This window comes from Alosa pseudoharengus, unplaced genomic scaffold (assembly GCF_046254945.1).
Source record: "Alosa pseudoharengus isolate Yale_2024_CS ecotype anadromous, Long Island Sound unplaced genomic scaffold, YU_APseudo_1.1 YU_APseudo_1.1_scf_9, whole genome shotgun sequence".
NCBI classification, from domain to species: Eukaryota; Metazoa; Chordata; class Actinopteri; order Clupeiformes; family Clupeidae; genus Alosa; species Alosa pseudoharengus.
In genome coordinates this window covers 22,102,993-22,129,504 of record NW_027468881.1, presented here as the reverse complement: position 1 = coordinate 22,129,504, position 26,512 = coordinate 22,102,993, and the positions used below count along the sequence as shown (strand labels likewise).

The following is a 26,512-nucleotide window of genomic DNA, read 5'->3' as shown; positions in this document are numbered from 1 at the left end:
AGGATACGATGCAGTAGGCCTGGTCTACACGTGACAAACCTATTTTGCGGTCACACTCCTATTCTGAAGTTAACGAGCTGAAAACAGTTGCAGAAGCATTCCTGAAAGGACTATGCAATCAGTAGTGACCTATGAAGTCACGAATCCTGGACGGCACGCCAATAGGGGATGAAGAAGAGAGAAAAGGCCACGGACAGAAAAAGCTGCCTTCTGCATGCAGCGAAGTCCTGTTTGCCCGAATTATTTTAAGATATTTTAAATGACATATGACTGTGTCGTATGCCTATAAAACTGTACCTGCAGACACTGGCTACATTTTAAAACATGTTTCCCAAACTTTTACATAGATGCAGCATAGGTAGGCTGCTGAATTTCAGCAGTCATATCCAAAATACTGCAGGGTACTCAATACAGCACAACAGCATTTTATTTAGGCCTACCATACTTTGATGTAAAAATTCTCTCATGAAACCTCAGATGTTGCCAGTGCCCTACAAAATCCCAGCTGTAATGTTTTTGATGCGCATTGCCTCTTAAACTTCAAAGGGCTTGCTCGTAACCCTGAACTTGACCTCGCCTACAGCTTTCTCTCACTGCAGTGCACTCAAAAAAATGAAATCTCACTATTGTTCATCTTAATAAATCCTCTTTCGTAGGATTTACAGAACAAAATTAGGTTTCTAAGGTGAAATTGAGTTAGTTGTGTTATTTCAAATCAATAATGCGTTTTTGCTGATTAACTTAACATGTTTGCATTGGATCTACACAACTTTCTTGAACAAAACACATTAGATTAGGAAATTTGTCCCTCTATAGTTGCCGTAGCATTATTTCACAACTTATGAGGACCATGGTGAGGACTCCGCCAGAGACGGTTGAGAAAGTGAAGTTCCGCCATTTTTTCCTTGCTTACTCATGGAACATTTTTGGATCCTGTAATTGCAAGGTATGTATTTGTTGCTGTTCATAGTGTTTTTGTTTTGAGTTTAGCGAGTTTGTCGTAACAACAACTTAAATAATCATTTTAGTAGATCTTATAGTGTATATGTGTTACTAAACTCGAGCAGCTAGCTTCTAATGTTAGCTACTAAATCTGTCATGGTGGCTGGCGAGCTAAGTAATCTCTGGCTAGAATTCTATCATGTTTCCCAGTTTAGTTTTACTCCCTACTGAAGATAGACAGGGGTGGTGCCTTGATGGGGTTATTTCATATAAACCACAATTGAATGTTCATAGAAGTGACAAGGTCAAGACAACTTCATGTATTTAACTGGTAAGATAAGATAGCAGCTATCGTTAGCCCCATACAAACCCTGCCTGGGGTTTATGTGAATACTAATTGTTGGATCAGTATCGGAAAAGTTTAATGTTTAAACGTAACTGTTAGGTGCACCCCACTCTGTTTGACCAAATTATCCTTGTGTGTCATGAACAATTATGCAGGCTCTAAAGTCCATCAAGAAACATTTTAATCATTTTTATGTTCGTGTAGCAAACTCTGCCATCTTGCCTAGTCTCTCTGTAGCTGCTAACATTAGCCATGTGTAGCTGCAAAAATACTATAGTATTTTTGTATTGCTATCATAGGCTACTTGGCTCTCATTCGGCTTATATATCAGTTAAAGAAAGCAAATGGCAGTTTCTTGCATGGGAACTTGTCAATTTTAAGCACACACATTTGTTCTCAACCACTATATTCGGGAGGTAAATAATTTCACATTTGTCATGCTAGAAGCTGCCTACTCTTCAATGTTTGAATGATTTGTTAATCACAAACATGTAACTAATTAAATCACAAACAAGCCAATCTAATTAAAGGTTATCTTCCTAGTTCAATTTTATTAAAATTCTCAATTGATTCTGTGATCTAATATTATTATAGTTTTACACATTTTAGTGTAAATTTGTTGAGTTTGATATACTTTCTCTTTCTCCCCACAGGCCTTTATGTGGCAGTGCAAAGAGCGCAAGACCGGAGTGTCATCAAGGTCTCATTTATTGAAGTATTACAGGTTAGCTCATGGTCACTTTGGTCACAGACACCCATGCCATATGCTAATTGTAATTCTTTCTGTATTTCCAAATGCTGGGTTGTATTGTTACTTGTTCTTCCTATCTCCTCTCCCCTCATAACGTTGTCAGAATGTCAGAACTCGACATCAACTGCTCCAGGCTGTCTGCTGTGTGTGCGTAGGAAGGGAGGAGATCATGGCTGCCATTGACCAGGTTAGTGAGAAGTTGTTTTGTGCCTCCCACTTTGAAAACCTGTGATCCAATATTAGGCCATGAGCTACCGGACCTTACCATGCAACTGCTAACTTTTTTTGAAAGGTCTTACCTTGCTGACATGAATTTGAAAGTTAACATTGACATAGGGGTGTACTGCCTGTTTCAACCCCATGAATAGATTTACATTGAAGATCAGTGCGTTCCAAAAATCTCTTTTAACATTTAACATTGGGGGTTGCATGGTAAGGCATGTTAAACATTAAGATACTTAATTTGTAAATGTAAGTTGTGAATGAATGAATATGGCTTTTTATATTATTTTAGTACCCATGGACATTTCCTTGTTCATGTTTCGGTGCTTGTAATGCTTTGTTAAGTCTGTCTATATGCATATTAAAGCAGAATGCATGTTACAGCAGAACAAGTCACCATTGGTCTGTTTGTCACTGACCATGCATACACCCTTTACAGACAAAGCTTCCTAGTCTGTGTTGGTAAAATGTCACCCAAAGTTTTAATCTTTGGTTAACTAGCTTTTGAGTTAAAAGAAATCATAGACGTTAGAGGGATTTGGGAGAGCAGAGAGTCTAAAGCAATGGTTCGGAGTGAATTTCACCCTAGGGTCATTTGCACGATGACCACGAGCCAAACACACCCCCAGAAGCTTTTTTCCCTTGGTCGAACATTGGTCAAGTTCAGTCTATCAGTCTATGTTTCAGCCCAATGGCTTAGCATTAGCACTTTTGAAACCAGAAGTGTATCTCGTAAATTACCCCACTAATAATGCCCGGAATATTACCAAACTTCTACAGTAGTACAAAAAGGGTCTGTAAACAACACCTACTGCAACGCTACGTCGACGTCACTTTGTGATTTGGGAAAAGCCCGTAAAAGTCCTGGCAGAAAGCGATGCATAAGTTTTATAAATGCTTGTATTTTCAGGTCAACACTTATTGACCTGAAAATACAATTTCATATATCATCCAGTTATCAATATATGACTATGGAGTGTTGAATTCACTAGCTTTTCCTTTACACGTGTGAATTTTGCAAAGGACTTTTACGGGCTTTTCACAAATCACGGAAGTGATGTTGACGTAGCGGTAGCAGCAGAGAGTAGAAGCTTTCAGGCAAGTGTTATTTAAATAAACTGGTGTAGGCTACTTACAAACTTTCGACCAAAGGAAAAAAAGCTACTGGGGGGGTTGGCACTCGCAATGATCATGCAAATGACCCAAGGGTGAAATTCACTCAGAACCATTGCTTTAATTTAAAGGAGATGGGAGATGTGAGGTTAATCCACTGAATTCAAACATATCTAAAGACATATACTTTTGTTTGAAAAGTCATCAATTAAATGTATTTTTTTTGGTCTGTGGTAAAGGACGCTGACTGATGCCCAGAGCCAGATGGAGAAAACCACCATCGGGATCTTTGCAATCAAACATGAGGGTGCCAATGCCTCCACTAGAAGATGTAGACATTATAGTTGAATCACTAACAATGTAACAAAACTAAACATGCCGTGTTTAGCAGAGATATTTTTCTGTTCATTGCATTTCTATTTTACTAAAAAATGTCCCTGATGGTTTGATGAGAATGGAGCTAAATAAATGCAAATTTGTTTTGAAGACCGTGTGTCTGTTTGCTATTTGAACACATTTGTTCAATTTTATTTAGAAATGTTATGCAGAACAAATTCAACTTGTTTACTTTGGATTTACTTAAGAACTTTGTTTTTTGGATGAGTTTACTTAAGAAAGTTTTGTCAAGTGTGGTTCCACGTAACTGTATCACTTAAACTTAAATTAATATGGATGTGTGCTAGATATCTTTTTAACTTAAATTAATTGAACCTAACAATGTGACTTTGATTGAACAGGACAGTATTAAGTTGAGTCAATGTAAGAATGCTGAATTAATTGAACATAACAGCATTAAGTTGGTTGAACACAGCCATATTAAGTTGGTTCAATGTAAGAATACTAAATAAAAATAAAGGAATTCAATTACTTACCATCTACTTTATTCACTCTTGTTCAGTTAATGTTATTTATTTGAGTCAATTGAAAAGAATATAGTATCTTTAGAGTTATTTAATACAGTTTCGTGGAACCACTTGACAAAACATTTTTAATTAAATCCAACAAGATATTTTTTTGAGTGTGGTTCACACCAAGCCACCACGTTCAACCTCTTTCCAACAAAGTCATAGGTTATCAACAGGTATGGTTTTTCACTACTTGTTTGACAGCATACACAGATATGCATCTCTGTGGATTCTAGATCTCTCTTCTAATCTTTGTTTAATGAATGTGGAAAGGACTCAATAATGTATGTATGCTGAAAAGGCTCCATGAGTAAATGGCATTTCTTGCATTTAGAATGGCACAGCTGATATGATTGGAGGTAGCAGGCTTACCTGATATCAAAGAAGTGACACAATAGAAAGAAACCAATAGTCTTGAATGGCTTGTGTATTTTTTAACATTAAAAAAAGCAGGAGAGCAAATCTACAGAAGCTGTATGTTCATTACTGACATATCCAGAGAAACCCTCCTTTAGTGGTGAATTGTGGCACCTCTTGCAATTCTCTTTCGGAATTCTTCACTTTGCTGACCTCTATTGGATGAAATAGTGAAAAGGATAAACAAAGAAACATTGCTTACAAGAGGCTAAAACCACACATAGACACATTGTTTTTAACCACTGGTATGCAAGCAAACAAACACACACACACAAAAAAAACAAAAAAACAAACAGAAATAAGTTGATTCACATATTCTTTATTAAGTTGTTGCAACGCACGTTCCCACAAGACAGTGATCAGTCCATTCCACATTGGACTGATTCCACATCAGTCTCGGCTGGAGTAACCAAATCAGGAGTCCCAAGATGAGGCTGATAAGTCAAGTACAACCAGATGATCTGCATGTTTGCTTACTGACAAGTCCAGTGAAGTCCTTTCCAACGCTAATATTGTTTGGTGAAAATCTTGGGCATAGTCCATCCTTCTGGTGCCTTTTTCAATCCGGCTTTCTTCCAGATTCTTGTAAGATCTTTTTCAAAGCGGGACTGTGAAGAGCAATGATCAAAGGCAAAGGCATCAATATTTCATCAATAAACTAATTACATGAAAAAGTCATGAAGGGTAATAGAAAGAAGACCAGCAGAGCTGATTTGATAAGTAAAACCTGCCGGTTTTACATTCACTAGAGGTTAGAGGAAATGGAACTGAACAAAACAAAATGGGATGCATTATCTCTTTACAGACAAAATTGTTCATGCACTGAATGGCAGATGAGAGACTTGTAGTGACACACTTTAGAGCAAAGTTTCTATTTTCTGGAAATATGGTCAAAACATGACATTGATATCTATAGCATTATTGTCTAGAAGCTCAGAAATTAAACATTAGAAGTTATGATTTTGATAAATGAGGCTATTTCATGAATAGATCTTAGACAGGCTTTAAAATTGGCACCTACCGCTTGCCAAATGTGAGTAAAATCTGCTTTGGAGAGTAAAATAAATATGGTAATTTGCCACTGGAGGGTTGCTGACATAAGTCCACTTCAGAAAGTTTATACAGACTTTGGCTATATCACATACGTTGATAGACTACAGTTTGCAACTATTTGTGACCGTCACTGTCTACCATCAGTACAACTTCAAGCAAAACCTGATGTTTTCTTTTTTGCTGCGGAAAACAGCGGTGATGGATCAGTCGGAGCAAGCAAGCGTGCTTGTTACATTTTAACATCACTATTATGGGCTCTGTGCACTAGCTTACTTGAAGTCGGCAAACCAGTTTCCTGTTTGTTGACATCGCTGTCAACAAGCACCCTAGAGAAGTACTTCAGTTGTACCAAAAAGTGTGTCCACCGAAAATCCTTCCGTCCTTATTTTGTGCAGCCACTGCATGTAGGCTGACTATTTTAGGGAAAACGTGGAAGCTAAAATCGCTTTTATAACGACTTGAAGCCAAGCAGAGTGGCACAGCAGTGCACCTTAGAGCCGCCCACGGACATTAAAGGAACACGCCACCCAATGTCAGTAGTAATATATGTTCTTACCTTAACTTTCACGAGTTGAGTCATACCTCTCCCGTGTCCGTACGTGCACTCAAACGCTCTGGTGCGCGGCTGGACTGTGTTAGCATGTTGCTATGCTAGCGGGCTTTGACGGCAACTAAGCGTAGAAGTAATCAAAAACATCCACGTTTTACCGACTTAAATACAGTTGCACGAGTAGTTGATAGAAATGCTACGGCCACGCAACGTGAAACGTGGCGATTTTCCAAGCGAATAAACCGGAGAACTACAATGTGTGGCGCAATAGCACTTGGGAGTACTTCGACCTAGCGTAGTAGTATTGTTAACACCTAATTGTAGATCCTATCCACCACAGAGTTTAGAATCCATGCTGGATCGACCCTCAGCCTCTCCCTCCCCTCTGAGCGAGAGAGAGGCACATACACTAGAGATGCGCTGATGGGCTATTATTTCAACCATAACTGCATAGCAAAACTTATCATCCATCAGCCATCCATCAACACCAAAGTTTTTTGACCAATTTTCGAAACGGCACCCGCCCACCATCCGCTGGTTGTTTTAATGTAGGGGAGAACTGGTACAATTGTAACAGCGGTACAAATGTAACAGTGTTTTATTCTCAAGATATGGTGTAGCTACGGAAACGTAAACAGACACATATTATGTAATTATGTATAATCTTACAGCCATCCAAATATGAATGGTCTACTATAAATACGACTAGAGATATTAAGCAAAAAGGTGCAAAATTCAAGCATCGCGATTTTTTATTTATTTTTAACCGCAACTGTTTGTTTAAGTTTGCTTTGTGAAATTTGAGCGTGTGGACTTCAATCACATGTCATTCATATCTTCAGTCCCTCTGTTTCAAGTTAACATGAGTCCTATTTGATTTATGTAGCCTAATCACAGCACATGCAATTAAATGAAAATAAAAACATGACCTGTGCGGGTCAGTTGTAACACCAGTCTCTATGGCAAAATGAACTGATTTTATCGCGAATGCACGAACATTCTCATTGCGAGTTATGGATTATGATTTTTGTGCCGCCATCACCCAATTAAAGTTAACACAGCAACTTGAAATATCACTGTTGGACCAAATGCTTCAGACATGTAAAAAATAAGCAGTTTATCAACTATATTTACTGGTTTTATCAAGTGGATATGGCCAAAATAAGCATATTTAAAGGTTATTGTGAGCTAGCATAACACCGTAATATGGTCTGCAATGGCTAATCAATAATGCAATAAATTAGCTTTAACAGTCATACATTTGGACTTTTTTTCTTGATTTTATATGAAAACAGATGCTCTTTGTTTAACCCAGCACTGTTTTGTGTTAAAATATGTTATAGGATTCACGATTTTAGCACTGTTACATTCATGACGCTACTGTTACAACTGTACCGCACTTTTTTATGGCTGTTAAGTTAAATTATTGACAAACTATAGGCCTAACATCTTTTTTAAATTCTGTTTCAACTTTCATGGAGTAGACATGTACGACTCTGTTCTGGTCAAATTTCACAACTCTCAAGTCTATCGTCTTTGTGTAAATCGAGTTTGAATTGGAAAAATAAAAAAGTGTTACAATTGTGCCGGTTCTCCCCTAGGCTATATGGGTGATGCAGCGCTGCTGACGTGAGGCTAGAAAGCCCTTGCCTGTTCTAGGAAGACTGATCCAATGCAGCAAATATATTAAAAGGCTAAAGTCGTACATTGGCTATGTTGTAGCCTATCCCCAGAATATCAGCAGCAAACTCAGTCTCTGTCTCGCAAAACAGTCTCCAAATAAAACGCACATCGGCCTGTTGCCTATACTGTGACAATATATCGTCCAAAATGCTTGATTGCATTGCATTCTCCACATTTTTAGCTACATTTTCATGTACCACATCAGCATTTTTGTTCAGTGAATCTTTTGTAAATTGCTTTAAAATGAATTGCGCTGTCTGTCTGAAAAAGACGCGCTCGTGCAGTCAAAATGAATGGGAGTCTTCAGAACAGGCTTTCAGTCACCCTGACATAACAGTGTGTAAAGTAGCCTATAATGTGAATGACTTGTTATTTTATCAAGGATTTCTTTCTTTACAGTACAATAGGCATTAATTAGTAGGCCAGGAGCATGTTGAAATTATGTGGCAAATTGCGTTTTTTATTACAATGATAAAATTGTAAAAGGACGTGACCGAAGCTGAGGCAAGCCAGGCAATAGGCCTATAGGCCCGACGGTAATTGTAAAGCAATTTACAAAAGATTCACTGAACAAAAATGCTGATGTGGTACATGAAAATGTAGCTAAAAATGTGGAGAATGCAATGCAATCAAGCATTTTGGACGATATATTGTCACAGTATAGGCAACAGGCCGATGTGCGTTTTATTTGGAGACTGTTTTGCGAGACAGAGACTGAGTTTGCTGCTGATATTCTGGGGATAGGCTACAACATAGCCAATGTACGACTTTAGCCTTTTAATATATTTGCTGCATTGGATCAGTCTTCCTAGAACAGGCAAGGGCTTTCTAAGCTCACGTCAGCAGCGCTGCATCACCCCCTACATTAAAACAACCAGCGGATGGTGGGCGGGTGTCGTTTCGAAGATTGGTCAAAAAACTTTGGTGTTGATGGATGGCTGATGGATGATAAGTTTTGCTATGCAGTTATGGTTGAAATAATAGCCCATCAGCGCATCTCTAGTGTGTGTGCCTCTCTCGCTCAGAGGGGAGGGAGAGGCTGAGGGTCGATCCAGCATGGATTCTAAACTCTGTGGTGGATAGGATCTACAATTAGGTGTTAACAATACTACTACGCTAGGTCGAAGTACTCCCAAGTGCTATTGCGCCACACATTGTAGTTCTCCGGTTTATTCGCTTGGAAAATCGCCACGTTTCATGTTGCGTGGCCGTAGCATTTCTATCAACTACTCGTGCAACTGTATTTAAGTCGGTAAAACGTGGATGTTTTTGATTACTTCTACGCTTAGTTGCCGTCAAAGCCCGCTAGCATAGCAACATGCTAACACAGTCCAGCCGCGCACCAGAGCGTTTGAGTGCACGTACGGACACGGGAGAGGTATGACTCAACTCGTGAAAGTTAAGGTAAGAACATATATTACTACTGACATTGGGTGGCGTGTTCCTTTAAGACTCGCATACATTGTATTTCCTACGTTTTCGTACAACTAAAGCACTAGTAAGCACTAGTAAGCTAGTGCGCAGAGCCCATAGGGTAAATGTTAGTGTTGTTCAGCAAGTTACAGCTTTTGAACATGGTGTCATCTGAGTGTTCTGACTAGCAGGTGTTTTATAGGAGGAAGAAGTATAATTGGAGAAACATGGGCTAAACTGACGATAAATTTACTTAAACTGTGTGCAATGAAGTCTGATTTTTTGGGGAATTCTTCATGTTTATCCCGTTAGTTACGTCATGCTTCAGACATTATGATTTGTATTATCTGACCGTATGCAGGCATGTTGTCGCAGCGTGTGGAGGAAGACTAAATCGGAGAAACAAGCGAAACAAGGGACTAGGCCTACCTATGCATCTCAAAATGCAAAAAGATCAAGGACAGGGCAGCAACATAGATTTAGATTAGGTCTACATCTTTTTAATATTTTGGTCAGCCATTTTTTCTGTTTACCTGCCATTGGCAGACAAGCCAAAAATGTACGGTTATACCCTGATCTTAGCCCAATCAAGTTGGTACTAATTTTAGCAATATGCCAGCATTTCAGCATATTTGACTGGAAAAGCTGTCAAAGTAAAGTCTGCACCATGAAAACACGCTGCACTCAGCCCACCTGTTTCCTTTTGAGTCGGCCCTCTTTCACTCTCCTCCTCAGGAACTTTGTGCGCTTCAGCAACTTCTTGTACTTGTGCCTGTTCATCTTCCGTCGTCGGATCTCCAGCACATTCTTGCAGCTGAGGGGAGCGTTGCCCTCCTCTCCCTCCAACACAGGGTAAGAGGCAGGGGGCAGAACCACAGCCTCCACCACCACATCCCCTTCCTCCAGGGGCTGAGCCGCCTCCGGCGTGGGGAGAGAGTAGCGCAGGGAGAGCCAGCTCTCTAGTGGCGACACGGCGAGCTTACGGGGGACTAGGACCTCCTCCAGCTCTGGCTCTAAGGGCATCCAGAGCTTAGGAGGGAGTTTATTGTCTGCTGCCGAATTGAAGTGCCGGTGTGTGATGGAAAAAGACTGGCATCGTGCAGGCCGAAAGCGCCCCAGAGTACAGCTAAGGGACTGTGACTGATGATGAAGGGTACCTAACAGACAGAGAGAGAGAGAGAGACACTTTGACTAAATCAACCTTATCCGTTATGTCTAAAACGTGGGGTTACAAAACTGTGCAAAAGAAAGAACAAATACATACCACTAAGTCTGGATACCAGACTTAAACGTGCAGCCACTTTGGATAGAAACATGATGGAATTTAACACGACGTCATGGGTCAAATCTGTGATGTTACTTTGGCCTGGGGGAAAACAACAGCTATATGAAATGAAAATCGAATCTGTAATTAGGCAAACTACATGTAAACAAGTCAAATGAGAAGAGAGAAAGAAATATTAAGAACATTCTTAGAGGGAAAAGAGCTGAAGTAGCTACTGTAGGACGAAGTCTACACCACCAGCCGAGACAGGCTGGTCGGTATCTGTCTAACTTAACGTTATTCAGATCCAATACAATATTTTTTCCTTGATTATCGTACATAAACACGTAATACCCATCATCGAGGTTTTCTGGAATCATGGACCATTTGGGAAGCCGTAGCATTAATATCGCAACCTAGACAGCATTACTAGCCATTGATAAATATCTAGACTAGCAGCTACTGTTAGCTAACGTCACGTTAATGTCCGTAGAGGGGCTCTGCTTACAGCTGGTTAGTCACGATAAAACAAACTAATTTCTAATGGTAATTATTAATACAACATCTACATAATGACAGGTAAGCAAACCAATACACATATACCTTCTTTACAATGAAAAACGTCTTCGGTATTCTTACCTTTCTAGCCAGAGCTACTCTGTAGCTACTACACGGATAGCTAGTGGGCTTCAGGCTTCAATGTGACCAGACGGGCTCTGATGTGACACGGCTGAAGGCGACAACTTCCTGTCCGTACAGTAAAACATTCCCGCGACCAGCTTGCTGTTCATTCACTTGTTCCCCATGGATGGGCTAGTAGCCTAGAGTATCTGGGCAAATCCATGGAAAATTACATTTTTTGTAACATCCATAACGCCAATAAAATGTGATGGTATGGTATGATGTGAATGATTGCATGAAATTTGAGCATTTTCTATTTTTGGCTGAAGAATGTAAATGAGAAAAAAATAATGTTATCATTCACATCATACAAATGCCAAGGGCCCAAGGCATTTCACTGGCTTTTGTGGATGTGACAAAAAGTCAATTTTCCGTGGAATTGCCCAGCTAGTTCTTGCAGATAGACCAGGCGTTATGTAATTATTGTAATATGTATATGTGTGTGTGTGTGTGTGTGTGTGTGTGTGTGTGTATATATATATATATATATATATATATATGGAGATGGCCTACATGGGAAACACATTCCTTTAATAATTTCATCATATGCTTGCTTTTCTTTATTTTAATTATTTGCGATATATACAAAAAACACTATATACAGTTCAACATCTTAGGAAAACAATCACAAATGACAGTAAATGCAGGGCAGCTTCATGTATTTTCTAGATATCCTGACCATACCCTGTTTTACAATCATGAATTTTGTGCATTGTTAATCCAAGACACAGGGCAATGATCCATAAATCACAGACAAGTTTTGAATTGGGGATCAATAAAGTATCTATCTATCTATCTATCTAAGTTGATAACCATGAAAAGGCACAGACAAATTTGATAACTAAAGCTTACAGTTATTAAATGGCAATTCAGTAAATAATAATAACAACAACAGTGATACTCTGTTTTAAAAGCTGTTTTTCTTCACCATCTCCCTTTTTGTGAATGACATTACAATAGATGAGGACTTCAGAATCACAGGGGTTAACCTCTGGTTTACGTCACCCATGCACAACCCTTTTGTGTTGACAGGCAAAGCAACTGGGTATACTGAGACACTATATGCTCAAAATTTAATTTCCTGGCATTATCCAAACAAGAGGCAAACGATAACCAAAGCATACAAAGCACAAAGGCAGTTCAATATTAAAGCATTAGGGCAATCAATAATGTCCGTCACAAACCAATACATTAATCTGCTACATTCAAAGGAGTTTTTTTTAATAATCTGGATTTACTGGAACTATCATGACACTTGAATGACGAGGCAGTTCAACATCACTTCTAAGATGAGTATGGTGGGATAATCATTTCATTGACTGGAAATAAATGAGTAATTCATTCATTGTTAAATAAGCTCTAAGGGCATCACATTGCACATGTTGCTCAGGATTAGTATTTTGGCAGTTGTGACATTATCACTGGTATGCAAGACAACCAAGTAGGCTATTTCTTTTTTCATATCAGCCTAACTGTGGAGGAGGGTAGTTTAAGGTTTGGTTGCCATGGCGAAGGCTTACAAGCCTAGAAGAGACAAACTCTAAACAAACTAGAAGCGTCTCGTTTTGCATGACATCTGTAGAAGCTTCACAAACCTGTAGGAGACAGACATGGGTCAATGACGTGATGTCTAGATTTTCTGTCCAACAGCATTTTTTAAGTTTATAAAAGGTTTGAATGCCTGAAGACAAACCATATATATGTGGGAGCATTCCCATATTTGTAACCACTTTACCTTTTGAAGGTATGTTAAATTTTTCTCTTATGTGAAGTATCAAAATATCATGTGGTGCGACTGTCCGACCATGACTGCTGTTTGGGAATCTTCTTTAAAATTACACTGAATCTATTCAAATGTGCTTTCTGCTCTATCTAGCATTTTTTCAAAAGTTTTTTGTAGCTCTGTAGAAAATGACACAGCATTTTTTATTTTTATTTCCATCCTATTATACAAACAAACTTTGTCCGAAGATGTCAACTTAATCAAATATCATCTGGTGCAACCATCAAGAAACTGCCATTTTGAGACTTTTATTTTAAAATTAATTCAAAGATCTTAAGTTGCATTCATAAACTAGTTTGCCAGGCACCCATTGGGGCAGCAAACAAGTTTGTAATTATCTCTTATATTTGGAAAAACATAGCTTAAATAACAGCTGGCAAGAAGTTGCCAAATTTGGACGTCATGAGGTATGACCTCAACAATACAATGAATATTAATTTATTTGTTCAAATTTATTTTTTGATTAGAAATGAAATAGTGACCTTTTAGAGGAATCAAGTTTGTTATGAGTAGGTGGTCAATTCTGTGCCTGTAAATTTGATCTCAAGTTGAAAATGTCATGTGGTGAGACCAAATTTTTTTTTACATTTACTCTTGGTACATTATAATGACAAAAATGTAAATAAAAATCATTTTACATGTAAGTTTACTTTGGTAAATGTACATTTATTAATAATTTATCCCTCCCACTGTGTTCTGTTAAGCAAGAAAGATATATTTCACTTATTATCAACATCATAAAAATAGGCTATCACTATGTATGTGGGGGTGAGGGGCGTTAACACTGTAATATAGGATTTTATTACCATTATTTTTGTTTTGTTTCACATTATTTTATTGTTTTTATTTGTTATATTATTAGTGATGATTGGGCAACATCATCAAATTTGTTTAATCTTTTTTTGTTGAAGTTGGTTTGCTCTGAAAACTTCCCCATTTAATTTCTGTATCACTTTCTCTCTCGCTCTCTCTCTCTCTCACACACACACACACAATCTCTCTCTCTCACACACACACACATACACACACTCACTCTCTATCTCTATCTGTTAAACACTAGGCCTATTACTCTCTTCATCGCTGTATCTATCACAATATATCTATCACGCTAACTATCCCACTAACACACTATCAATCACAGATCACTATCTATCACACAATCATGCTATCTATCACACTATCACACTACCTATCTATCATACTATCTATCTATCTATCTTTATCCATCATCTGTCTGCCTAACTTCTATGTCTCACTCTTTTACTCAAAAAAGCTTTCATTCTGCCATTGTTAGTCTGCTGTCTGTCTATCTTTTAATTTCTTTATCTTTTATTATCTCTTCCTTTCCATCCAACCATGCACTTTTGTCTATCTTAATATCTTCTCCTGCCCCATCTCTTAAAATCATCTGCTAAATCCCATTCACTTTACGTCCTGAATTTCTTCTGTTTATCCCCTCGATCACTCACACGCTTTTACCTCCTTTTCTCCCTTAAGCTGTCTACACTTATTTGTTTCTTTCTATGTGTGTTTGTTTTCATCACCTTCTAACTTATATTTCAAATGCCCTCACAAAGCTTATCTTTTTATACCTTTACCAATATATGGACATGTTCAACATCATTAGCAACTTAAAAATCTTTTACTTTGTGTAAAACTTTTATTTTTTTGCTTTGCAAGCACTATATTACCCTCATGAAATGAAAATATAACAGTTTATTGATCTCTCTACTTATATTTTTAACAATATTAGATCCTTGAGTCATTTGGTGCGACCACTCATCATGTGGCGCAACCAATAATATCAATTACTGTGTTAAATTCAAAATGAAAAATAAAATGTCTGTGGTTAAATTATTAATCAGTCATATAGTATGTTTAAGTCAATGCTATTTTTCAGACTTTTCCATCAGTTTTATAAAACTTACAGGAAAAATAAGGGTTCTAAATATATTTTATAAGGTGACAATGACAGTATAGAACAAAAATATCAGTCCAATATTCACAAAAAGAAATGTAAACACTTTGTTTCTAAACAGCTCATATTATTAAGAACTTGTAAACAAACTTTTAAGCATGTTAAGGAAATACATTTAATTTTAAGATGATCTATGGTCGCACCACATGACATTTTTTAAGGCCGCAACCAATTCATTCTCATGAAAAAACACTAATATCACATTACTTGAAATTTTAATATGGATTTTCATATACCCAACATTCTTAATGTTTGAACAATTGAAACAGAAATTCTTATTTTTAGAATTTGAAAAACCTTATCCGTCTTTGACCCACATACATTATAAAAGTAGCAGGTTTTAGGATACAAACAAAAAACAACAAAAAAAAAACATGTTTTTTCGCTCCAATGGATGGCACATAGAACAGGGAAGCCTCCATGTGAAGGACTGGACTGACACTAGAGATCTGGCGTGTGTTGTGGCGTGTAACAAAAGAGGAATGGTGTAATGGTGTCATGTTTTGTACAAAAGGAGGAAAAACCAGATATACCTTTGGTTCATTTTCAGCATCACAAGTCATGTTAGGCCTGCTTAAGGACCTCATCAGTGTGACAAGCCATGGCGAGACATCACTACGATACCTGATATTTTGCAGAGAACGAAACACTTCACGTATACTTCATCTTAAAAGTTGAATAGTGACTCCAGCTCTCTGTGAGCTGAGGGAAAGTGGATTGATATACAGCCTGTTCTTGACCTAGTTTTAAGGATCTATAAACTGCATTTTTTAAATATATATTTAAGGCAACATCATGTCTTTACTTTGAATGGCGAATAATTTAGTAACACACAAAGACAAAGGAAGTTTTATTTTAGCACGATACTATAAGGATTTGGTACGTATGGCATGTAATGTAATGTACATTTTGAAAAGCACAATTTGCTGATATATACACTTCAATTTAGCTTATCAACATATGGCCACAGCGATCTTACTGACAAAAAACATACCCAGTTACAGTCAATTGCAAAAAAACATGTATTCACATATGATTTGAAACACACATCATTGATAATCATTGCATATATGTATTTGAGGAAAAGTTGACTCAAGAAAGCAGAATGCTGGCAAAATAAATCTACTTAGTTTAACCTCAGTATTTCCTTCATGTCTTTCAGCTAAGAAAGTCTGTTTCCCCTCATTTCTATACTCATCTTGCAAATCCAATGGCACTCTTTCACTATACCCTGTGCAATGTATTAAAATTCAGACAATAAACAGACAATAAATATCAGGATATTCACTGTGAGAGAATCAATCCCAAAGACTGACCGGATGGACAGAAGTGCGCTTCAGAAGAACAGCCCCCCCCCCCCCCCCCGAAAGAAAACAAAAATAATAATAATAAATAATAAATAGAAAATCTCTGGAAAAATAGATTAAGGCAAAGACAGGAACCACATGGAATGAACAGGCCACTGAAGGAAAGGACATAAAACAGAGAAGCCCAGTGCACATGAGGTCTCTCTCTCTCTCCACCTTCTTGTTGGGTGACAGGAGGACGGGGGACTGCCGCCCAAGTCAAGTACAACCACATGATCTGCATGTTTGCTAGTGAGGTCCTTTCCAACGCTAATATTGTTTGGTGAAAATTTTGGACATAGTCCATCCTTCTGGTGCCTTTTTCAATCCGGCTTTCTTCCAGATTCTTGTAAGATCTTTCTCAAAGCGGGACTGTGAAGAGCAATGATCAAAGGCAAAGGCATCAATATTTCATCAATAAACTAAGAAAAAGTCATGAAGGGTAATAGAAAGAAGACCAGCAGAGCTGATTTGATAAGGAAACATTTTTAGTTTTCACACCTATGTTCTGCAGTTGGCCTTAATCTAACTAAATGCTGTGTTATAAACCTAATACTGAGGGACTAGACCTATACTACCTAAAGTAGCCAATGCATCTCTAAATGTACTCAGAACAGACAGACAGACAGACAGACAGACAGACAGACAGACAGACAGACAGACAGACAGACAGATAGATAGATAGATAGATAGATAGATACTTTATTGATCCCCAGGGGAAATTCAAGGTCTCAGCAGCATACATACAACACAAACACATTCTTTAACAGCAGAAAGAGTAATTAAAGTATATAATATAAAAACACAACTAAGCAATAAGGACAATAGAAGATAAAGAATATGCTAAATATACTAAAATACAAATTATACTAACTAACACTTAATATACAAATATACTAAAATACAAATGACAAAAATACAAATTATACTAACACTTAATCTAAATCAATTCTAAAAACAGTATCCACATAGTGGTGATTAATCAATCAGAGGCGCTTGCCATGACTGAGGCAGGGACTGAGCCTGTGATTCTCTGTGCATAGTAAGGTATGGTAAGGTGCTCTAAGGTGCTCTGTGTGAATGAGTGTCATGGTGGTAGTGCAATGGTGATAGTGGTCATGGTGATAGTGCAAATGAGTAAGTCCAACAATGCAGAAATAAGGTAAAGTAAAGTCTATATATCTATATATTTAACTATTTAAGAAAATGTATAAGTGTGGCCACAGTTCGGCTGTGGCATGGAGGGGGGGTTATGCATATGTGCTAATGTGCTAATATAGCACGCAAACAGTGAGGCATAAAGACAGTGGTACAAGTGGCTAGTAGACAGTACCAAACATGGAGGGGGTGAAGAAGCAGACAGACTATGCAGAGAAGTCTATCTCTCCTCTTCCCTTAAGTGAGGCATTGAACAGCTCAATGGCCCTCAGTCTGTCAGTTGTGCAAGGCAGTGAGCGATGTCTCCAGCTGATCAGGCTCTTCTGCTTAACAATAGTGCTGTGGAGTGGGTGACACTCATTGTCCAAGATGTTGATCAGTTTGTTTAGGGTCCTTTTGTCAGATAGTGAAGTGATGCACTCCAGTTCAGCTCCTACTACAGAGCCAGCTTTCCTTACCAGCCTGTCAAGTCGCCCCGCATCCTTCTTCCTTGTGCTTCCTCCCCAACATACTACTGCATAGAAGAGGACGCTGGCAACAACAGACTGGTAGAACATCCTGAGGAGCTTACTGCACACATTGAAGGACCGCAGCCTCCTCAGGAAGTACAGCCTGCTCTGCCCTTTCTTGTAGAGTGCATCAGTGTTGGCTGACCAGTCCAGTTTATTGTCCAGGTGGAGACCCAGATACTTGTAGGTGCTAACCACCTCCACATTGACCCCATCAATGTGGACTGGTAACAGAGTGGGCTTAGACCTGCGGAAATCCACCACCATCTCCTTGGTCTTTGAAGTGTTAAATTGAAGATGATTGAGTTTGCACCATTACACAAAGTCCTCCACCAGGCTCCTGTACTCCTCCTCCTGCCCGTTCCTGATACACCCCACAATTGCAGTATCATCAGAAAACTTCTGCATGTGGCATGACTCGGTGTTGTAGCAGAAGTCAGACGTACAGGGTGAACAGGACTGGAGAGCACAGTTCCCTGTGGCGCTCCGGTGCTGCAGATCACAGTCTCAGAGAGACAGTTCTTCAGTCTGACGAACTGTGGTCGCGCGGTCAGGTAATCTGTAATCCAGGTTACCAGGTGAGCGTCCACACCCATCTGCAAGAGTTTGTCTCCCAATCTGAGGGGCTGGATGGTGTTAAAAGCACTTGAGAAATCAAAGAACATGATCCTCACAGCACTTTTCCCCTTGTCTAGGTGGGAATGTGTCCTGTGTAGAAGATAAGTGATGGCATCGTCCACGCCCACTTTCTCCTGGTATGCAATCTGTAACGGGTCTAGTGCATGGTGTACCTGGGGTCTGAGCATGCCTAAGACCAATCGCTCCATTGTCTTCATCACATGTGATGTAAGAGCGACAGGTCTGTAGTCATTAAGTTCACTAGGGTGTGGCTTCTTAGGGACAGGGGTAAGACATGATGTCTTCCACAGTGTTGGAACTTGAATCAAGAACAGGGCAGCAACATAATAATTTAGATTAGGTCTAGGTCTTAGATCTTTTTAATATTTTGGCCGGCAATTTTTTGTTTGTTAACCTGCCATTGGCAGACAAGCCAAAAAGTTAGTTACCGGTCAAATGTTTGGGGTCAGAAATTTCCATTCCACTCTATTATAGACAGAATACCAGTTGAGATCAGTTGCATTTTTTTTATCAGGGCAGCAGTTTTCAGATTACATTAGGCACATTCTGTTTACTAATCTGATATCATTTTAAAAGGCTAACTGAGAAACCATTGGAGAACCTTTTTGCAATTATGTAAGAACATAATGTAATCTGAAAACTGCTGCCCTGATTTAAAAAAAACAATTGAGATGTAGCAGTTGACGTCATAAAGTTCAGAACTGTGCCATTCTTTTAACTGGAGTTTAAACAGATTAGCATTATGTGCTTACAACAATGTAACAATGTTTTCTCAGTTAGCCTTTTAAAATGATATCAGATTAGTAAACAGAATGTGCCTTTGGAACATTGGATGAATGGTTGCTGATAATGGGCAATGACATGTAGATACTGCATTAAAGATCAGCTATTTCTTTCTACAACAGTCGAGAACCCTTTTGCAGTTGTGTAAGAACATAATGTAATCTGAAAACTGCTGCCCTGATTTAAAAAACAAAACAAAAAAAACAATGCAACTGATCTCAGCTGGTAGATTCTGTCTATAATGGAGTGGAGTGGAATGAAGTGACCCCACATTTTTGACCAGTAGTGTAGGCCTAGCCTACGTTTATACCCTGATCTAGCACAATCAAGTTGGTACTAAATCTATCAATACGCCAGCATTTCAGATTATTTGACTGGAGCTTGCTTACTCTTTAAAACACAGAATGGGCACGGATCAAGACAATCTGTTAAAGTAAAGTCTGCGCCATGAAAACACGCTGCACTCAGCCTACCCGTTTCCTTTGGAGTCGGCCCTCTTTCGCTCTCCTCCTCGGGAGTTCTGTGCGCTTCAGCAGCTTCTTGTACTTGTGGCTGTTCATCTTCCGTCGTCGGATCTCCAGCACATTCTTGCAGCTGAGGGGAGCGTTGCCCTCCTCTCCCTCCAGCATTCTTTTCTTTTGCCCCTCTTAATCTTTTCGTTTTATTGGCCAATCTCAGATCTGGCTTTTTATTTGCCACTCTTCCTAGATGGTCAGCATCACGGAGTCGTCTCTTCACTGTGGACGTTGAGACTGGCGTTTTGCGCGTAACATTTAATGAATCTGCCAGTTGAGGGCCTGTGAGGTGTCTATTTCTCAAACTAGAGACTCTAATGTACTTGTCCTCTTGCTTAGTTGTGCACCGGGGCCTCCCACTTCTCGTTCTATTCTCGGTAGAGCCCGTTTGTGCTGTTCTCTGAAGGGAGCAGTACACACCGTTGTAGGAAATCTTCAGTTTCTTGGCAATTTCTCGCATGGAACAGCCTTCATTTCTCAGAACAAGAATAGACTGTCGAGTTTCTGAAGAAAGTTCTCCTTTTCTGGCCATTTTGAGGGTATTCGAAAAACGTCTTCGGTATTCTACCTTTCTAACCAGAGCTACTCGGTAGCTATCTACTACACGGATTGGCTGGAGGGCTTTTAATGTTAAATGTGACAGCTGAAGGCGACAACTTCCTGTCCGTACAGTAAAACATTCCCGCGACCAGCTTGCTGTTCATTAAGTTATTCCCCATGGATGGGCTAGTCTACTTCTTGCAGATAGACCAGACATAGGCTATAGATATTATGTAACTAAGCACATAATGTAATCTGAAAACTGCTGCTCTGATTTTTCTTTTAATCAGAGCAGCAGTTTACAGATAACATTATGTGCTTACATAATTGCAAAAGGGTTCTCGACTGTTGTGGAAAGAAATGGCGGATCTTTAATGCAATATCTACATGTATCAGCAAACATTCATCCAATGTTCCAAAGGCATATTCTGTTTACTAATCTGATATAATTTCAAAAGGGAGAAAAACATTGGAGAACTCTTTTGCAATATGTAAGCACACGATTTAATCTGAAAACTGCTGCCCTGATTAAAAGAAATTAACTGAACCAATCACAAAAGATAAGTGATTAATTAGATTTTGACCTGGCGGCGGCGGCCATATTGTATTTCTCCATTTTAGGGCATTATGGGACATTTTTGAGCCTGGCATACAGAAGATTTAAATTCAGCACCGTTCAAAACCCCTAAACATGTTGTATGCCAAAAATTAACATGATTTGCCTTCAGGGTTAATTTATTTTAAAAATTGACCTAGACTATCAACATCGATGGCATGAGTGATGGTTGGTCTCTTAAAGTAGAGCGTTGAAAGGGTTCTATCTTGGAAGGGTTAATTATCATGGTAAAGATGGGCTGTAGACTGACGGAAATGTAGGCTACAAAACATCATCATATTCATGCACAAGCCAACTATACAGTAACCTATACGATAGGCTACTGGAAGACATTAAAGATAATTAGTTAATGTAGCTATAATGTTCCAAAATGTACCAGTAATGTAGTATAGCCTACAGGAATAAAATATTTCCAGCAACAGCTCTATTTATTTTGTGTTGTTTCAGTTGTCCTACAGTGATTAACGTATACTACAATCTACAGTAGGTAATTTAGGTCTTTACACATAGGCAAATTCAGTAACTGTTTGGTGCTGCTGTCAGTTGAGCATTTTATAGTTTAAATGTAGCCTATTGAATAATTTGGAATGATACTTTGAATTCAAGCAGAAACTCTTTAATAATTGCTTGTATAGCCTAGGCCAGTGGTTTTCAAAGTTGGGGCCGGGGGCCCCCTGGGGGGCCGCGAGGGGGTGCCAGGGGGGCCCCAGCAAGTTGGAAGGAAAAATAAAAGCAGAAAATACATTTGAAGAATTTAAAATATACCTATTACTAAGAGGGTTGTGATACAATGCCATTATAATAATTTGTCAAATGTCTGTACATTATATTTTCCATGATAATGACTGGGAGTAATAGTAGAGTGATAACTCTCATATAGCAGAAAGCCCCAAATGCAATTTTGTACACACTGTATGCTCCATCGCGAAGTGCTTGTGGCTAAAATAATTATTAGGATTAGCTTAATGTATTTTATATTTGCCGTAGTATTGTCGATGGGTTTAATACAGTAACACATCAAGGGGGTCCTTGGCCAGAACCTAGTGGTATTTGGGGGGCCTTGTCGTGGAAAAGTTTGGGAACCCCTGGCCTAGGCTACTTGTATATGGAGATCATGTACTCCATGGCTACCTCTGATCAGGCAGCGTGATAGCCAATGAGGCCTATGCTCCATGACAGTTGAAAATATATGCATATTTAAGGGTAATGCAAAGATTTTGTTCTGAAGCAAACCATTTTCAAATAAGATGCCTGAAGACTGTTCAGACATAACTGTTGTTTTAGCCTGGGAGAACCCAGACTAACCTGTTAGCAAATTTGAGCAGCGGTCTGGTGTTAACCAGGCTCCTGTTGTTTGGGGCACATTGTCCATTTATGAAAACACATTCCTTCAATAATTTCATCATATGCTTGCTTTTCTTTATTTTAATTGTCTGCAATATATACAAAAAGCACTATGTACAGTTCAACATTTTACAGGGGAAAAAAATCACAAATAGCAGTAAATGCAGGGCAGCTTCATATATTTTCTAGATATCCTGACCATACCCTGTTTTACAATCATGAATGTTGTGCTTTGTTAATCCAAGACACAGGGCAATGATCCATAAATTACAGACAAGTTGATCACAATGAAAGGGCACAGACAAATTTGATAACTAAATCTTATAGTTATTAAATGACAATTCAGTAAATAATAATAATAACAACAGTGATACTCTGTTTTAAAAGCTATTTTTCTTCACCATCTCCCTTTTTGTGAATGACATTACAATAGATGAGGACTTCAGAATCACTGAGGTTACCCTCTGGTTTACGTCACCCATGCCCGCATGCACGACCCTTTTGTGTTGACAGGCAAAGCAACTGGGTATACAGAGACATTAAGCTCAAAATTTAATTTAATTTTCTGGCATTATCCAAACAAGAGACAAACGATAACCAAAGCATACAAAGCACAAAGGCAGTTCAATATTAAAGCATTAGGGCAATCAATAATGTCCGTCACAAACCAATACATTAATCTGCTACATTCAAAGGAGTTTTTTTTTTTTAAATCTGGATTTACTGGGACTATCATGACTTGAATGGCGAGGCTGTTCAACATCACTTCTCAGCTGAGTAAATGGTGGGACCATCATTTCATTGACTGGAAATAAGTAAATTAGTAATTCAGAAGGGCATACATAACATTGCACATGTTGCTCAGGATTAGTATTTTGGCAGGTGTGACATTATCACTGGTATGCAAGACAACCAGGTATTTCTTTTTTTTATATCAGCCTATCAACTGTGGAGAAGGGCCGTTTAAGGTTTGGTTGCCATGGCGAAGGCTTACATGCACATAGTGACACACTAGAAGCGTCTCATTTTGCATGACAACATCTCTAGAAGCTTCACAAACCTGTAGGAGACAGGCATACATTATAAAAGTAGCAGGTCTTCGGGAACAAACAAAAAAACAACAACAAAAAAAAAACATTTAAAACACAAATCTAATATAATCCTAGCATAATCTGTCTAATGGATGGCACATAAAACAGGGAAGCCTCCATGTGAAGGATTGGACTGACACTACGAGATCTGTTCATGTTAAAACACTGGCGTGTATTGTGGTGTGTAACAAGAGAGGAATGGTGAAATAGTTTCATGTTTTGTACAAAAGGAGGAAAAGCCAGATATACCTTTGGTTCATTTTCAGCATCACAAAAGTCATAAGGACCTCATCAGTGTGACAAGCCATGGCGAGACATCACTACGATACTTCTGATATTTTGCAGAGAACGAAACACTTCACGTATACTTCATCTTAAACGTTGAATAGTGACTCCAGCTCTCTGTGAACTGAGGGAAAGTGGATTGATATACAGCCTGTTCTTGACCTAGTTTTAAGGATCTATGAACTGCATTTTTTAAATATATATTTAAGGCAACATCATGTCTTTACTTTGAATGACGAATAATTCAGTAACACACAAAGACAAAGGAAGTTTTATTTTAGCGCTATACTATTAGGATTTGGCATGTAGTGTAATGTACATTTTGAAAAGCACGATTTGCTGATATATACACTTCAATTTAGCTTATCAACATATGGCCACAGCGATCTTACTGACAAAAACATACCCAGTTACAGTCAATCGCAAACAACCATGATCTTGTATTCACACATGATTTTAAACACACATCATTGATAATCATCGCAGATATGTATTTGAGTTAAAGTTGACTCTAAAAATTGACTCAAGAAAGCAGAATGCTGGCAAAAGAACTCTACTTAGTTTAACCTCAGTATTTCCTTCATGTCTTTCAGGTAAGAAAGTCTGTTTCCCCTCATTTCTATACTCATCTGGCAAATCCAATGGCACTCTTTCACCATACCCTGTGCAATGTATTAAAATTCACAACAGACAATAAATAATCAGCATATTCACTGTGAGAGAATCAATCCCAAAGACTGACCGGATGGAAGGAAGTGCATTTCAGAAGAACAGAGCCACCCCCCTCCAAAAAAACCCCAAAAAACAAATATTTAAAAAAAATCCCTGGAAAAAAATAGATTTAGGCAAAGAAAGGTATGATATGGAATGAACAGGCCACTGAAGGAAAGGACGAAAAACAGAGAAGCACAGTGCACATGAGGTCTCTCTCTCTCCACTCCATCTCAGCCAGTGGGACGACTGAGGGCTGGGGAAACAGGGTCACATGGTGTCAAGGTCGCATGATAACCCCGAGGGGGGGTTAAGGTTGGGGACACGCACGTCTACCCAGGCTTCTCATGCCGTCAGCTGGCTGGCATCCTCCTCATTATCGTTGTCGTCATTGGTTACGGCAAAGACTCGAGCGCGCCTTGTCTCCTTGAGGGGGTGTTTCTTATGGGAATGCTGTGAGGAGGGCGGAAAGGCATTTCAATGGGAAATAAAGTGCTAGTGCCACATAGTTTTTCTCTTTGACATTCAAATAAAGTACAGGTCTGAAAGGATTACAGTAACTGGACTAAAGAGTCCTGCTGGCTGGTGCTACATATACATTTAGATATATTGTGACCTGGACTATATTCATTCTTTTTAGTCCCTGCTTTGCATTAGAAAACACAGAAAACATCATGCTCAGAATACTAATCAAAAGTATTTGTATTCATACCCTTGAAATATTGTCATGACATCTTTGAAATCCATCTCTCAAATTGGTTTATAAAATAGAAGTATAGTAGAAAGTGACCAAAGTACCGCACAAACGGAACATCTAAGAACCACAACCAGTGTGAATTTCTCTGACCGGTATACATAAGACCGGCTATTAAAATATACAACTGACCAATCGTTATTGAGGCTACATAAAGCACAGATCAGAAGGTGCAACATCTGCAGAAGCATGTGCATCAACTGAGCCACACTAACATCACATTTATTGAAGTAAATGTGATCTGCAAGAAGCTACATAATATTTAGACCTCCCCTGACAGACAGAGAGGCCTGGGTATGAGAGGGAGCTGACCTGTGGAAGGACATCCATGAAGCAATCGGGTGGGAGAGGCTAGCAGTTCTACACAGGACAGAGAGAGCACAGAAAAATACACAGATATATAAAATATAGATCTACCTATAAAGCAAGAAGCGTCTGTGTGTCTGTATGTCTGTGGCACGCATATCTTGCTGACTGTTTGTCAGACTCGTATGTTTGTCAAACGCGTATGTGGCGTTTGTCAGATTTCATATGTGGCTCGTGAGTGGCACAAAGGTGTGCACTCTCGATTTTGAAGATTTTTGTATGCATATTTCAAAATATGCTTATTTACATAGGACGTTTATCGCTGCACTGCACTGTTTCCAATTCCAAGGGGACCAGTTTTAGGGGAGCTCCACCCCATGGATCGTGTACTGACAGCTAAGTCTCACTTTGATGATAGTCAGTCGCAATTTAAAAAACGGATTACTCGGGAACCGCTTGTGGGTTTAAATGCAAGATGATTATCATGTCTGACCTCAACAATAAAGACTCCCTGTATGCAGTTTGCTTGCATAAAATGATTGCGCGGATTTGCGACAACAAACACGGGTATGTAGTGAGCACTCAAAATAAAAGTATGTGCAATAAATAAACTGACGCTTCGAATAGCCCAGGCTACTTTGGACTTGAGACTTTGACTAAACAAACGACAATTCCGACTGCAAGGTCCCAAATTAAAACGAGCGATAGGCTAATGCCACATAGCTAGACAACAACAAGTGGCAGACTGAGCGACGTCACTTATGCTAAAGACTGTTTTTGAGTCACATCGTTGCAAATTTCAAACAATGATGCA

The 26,512-nt window shown here is 38.9% G+C and overlaps 2 protein-coding genes and 1 long non-coding RNA gene across 8 annotated transcripts in view; 1 reads left to right on the top strand and 2 right to left on the bottom strand.

Annotated features, from left to right (window-relative positions):
- The first annotated feature begins 612 nt into the window (after positions 1 to 612).
- Positions 613 to 3,860, top strand: LOC143115074 (uncharacterized). The gene is made up of 4 exons (XR_012985043.1): positions 613 to 946; positions 1,942 to 2,012; positions 2,143 to 2,226; positions 3,614 to 3,860. It is a non-coding gene; the product is annotated as an uncharacterized LOC143115074 (long non-coding RNA).
- Positions 3,861 to 4,995: 1,135 nt separating this feature from the next.
- aurkaip1 (aurora kinase A interacting protein 1) lies at positions 4,996 to 11,394 on the bottom strand. The gene is made up of 4 exons (XM_076276627.1): positions 11,299 to 11,394; positions 10,660 to 10,761; positions 10,089 to 10,552; positions 4,996 to 5,304 (listed from the first exon to the last, which is right to left on the bottom strand). Exons 2-4 carry the CDS (start codon positions 10,709 to 10,711, stop codon positions 5,203 to 5,205), a joined length of 618 nt encoding a protein of 205 aa, XP_076132742.1. The 5' UTR covers positions 10,712 to 10,761; positions 11,299 to 11,394; the 3' UTR covers positions 4,996 to 5,202.
- Positions 11,395 to 24,182: 12,788 nt separating this feature from the next.
- Positions 24,183 to 26,512, bottom strand: part of rap1gapa (RAP1 GTPase activating protein a) — an 83,806-nt gene continuing 81,476 nt past the window's right edge. For all 6 annotated transcript variants that reach the window (XM_076277181.1, XM_076277183.1, XM_076277185.1 and 3 more), the window contains 2 exons: positions 25,705 to 25,752; positions 24,183 to 25,091 (listed from right to left, as the gene is read on the bottom strand). In XM_076277181.1, coding sequence (XP_076133296.1) covers positions 25,744 to 25,752 — 9 coding nt within the window. In that variant the 3' untranslated portion in view covers positions 24,183 to 25,091; positions 25,705 to 25,743. The remainder of the gene's footprint in view (positions 25,092 to 25,704; positions 25,753 to 26,512) is intronic.

Coding starts and splice junctions, on each gene's coding strand:
- aurkaip1 (XM_076276627.1), bottom strand. CDS start 10,711: ATGTTTCTATCCAAAGTGGCTGCACGTTTAAGTCTGGTATCCAGACTT. Junction 10,553..10,659: donor TCTGGTATCCAGACTTAGTG/GTATGTATTTGT, acceptor TCTGTCTGTTAG/GTACCCTTCATCATCAGTCA. Junction 5,305..10,088: donor GCCGACTCAAAAGGAAACAG/GTGGGCTGAGTG, acceptor TGCTCTTCACAG/TCCCGCTTTGAAAAAGATCT.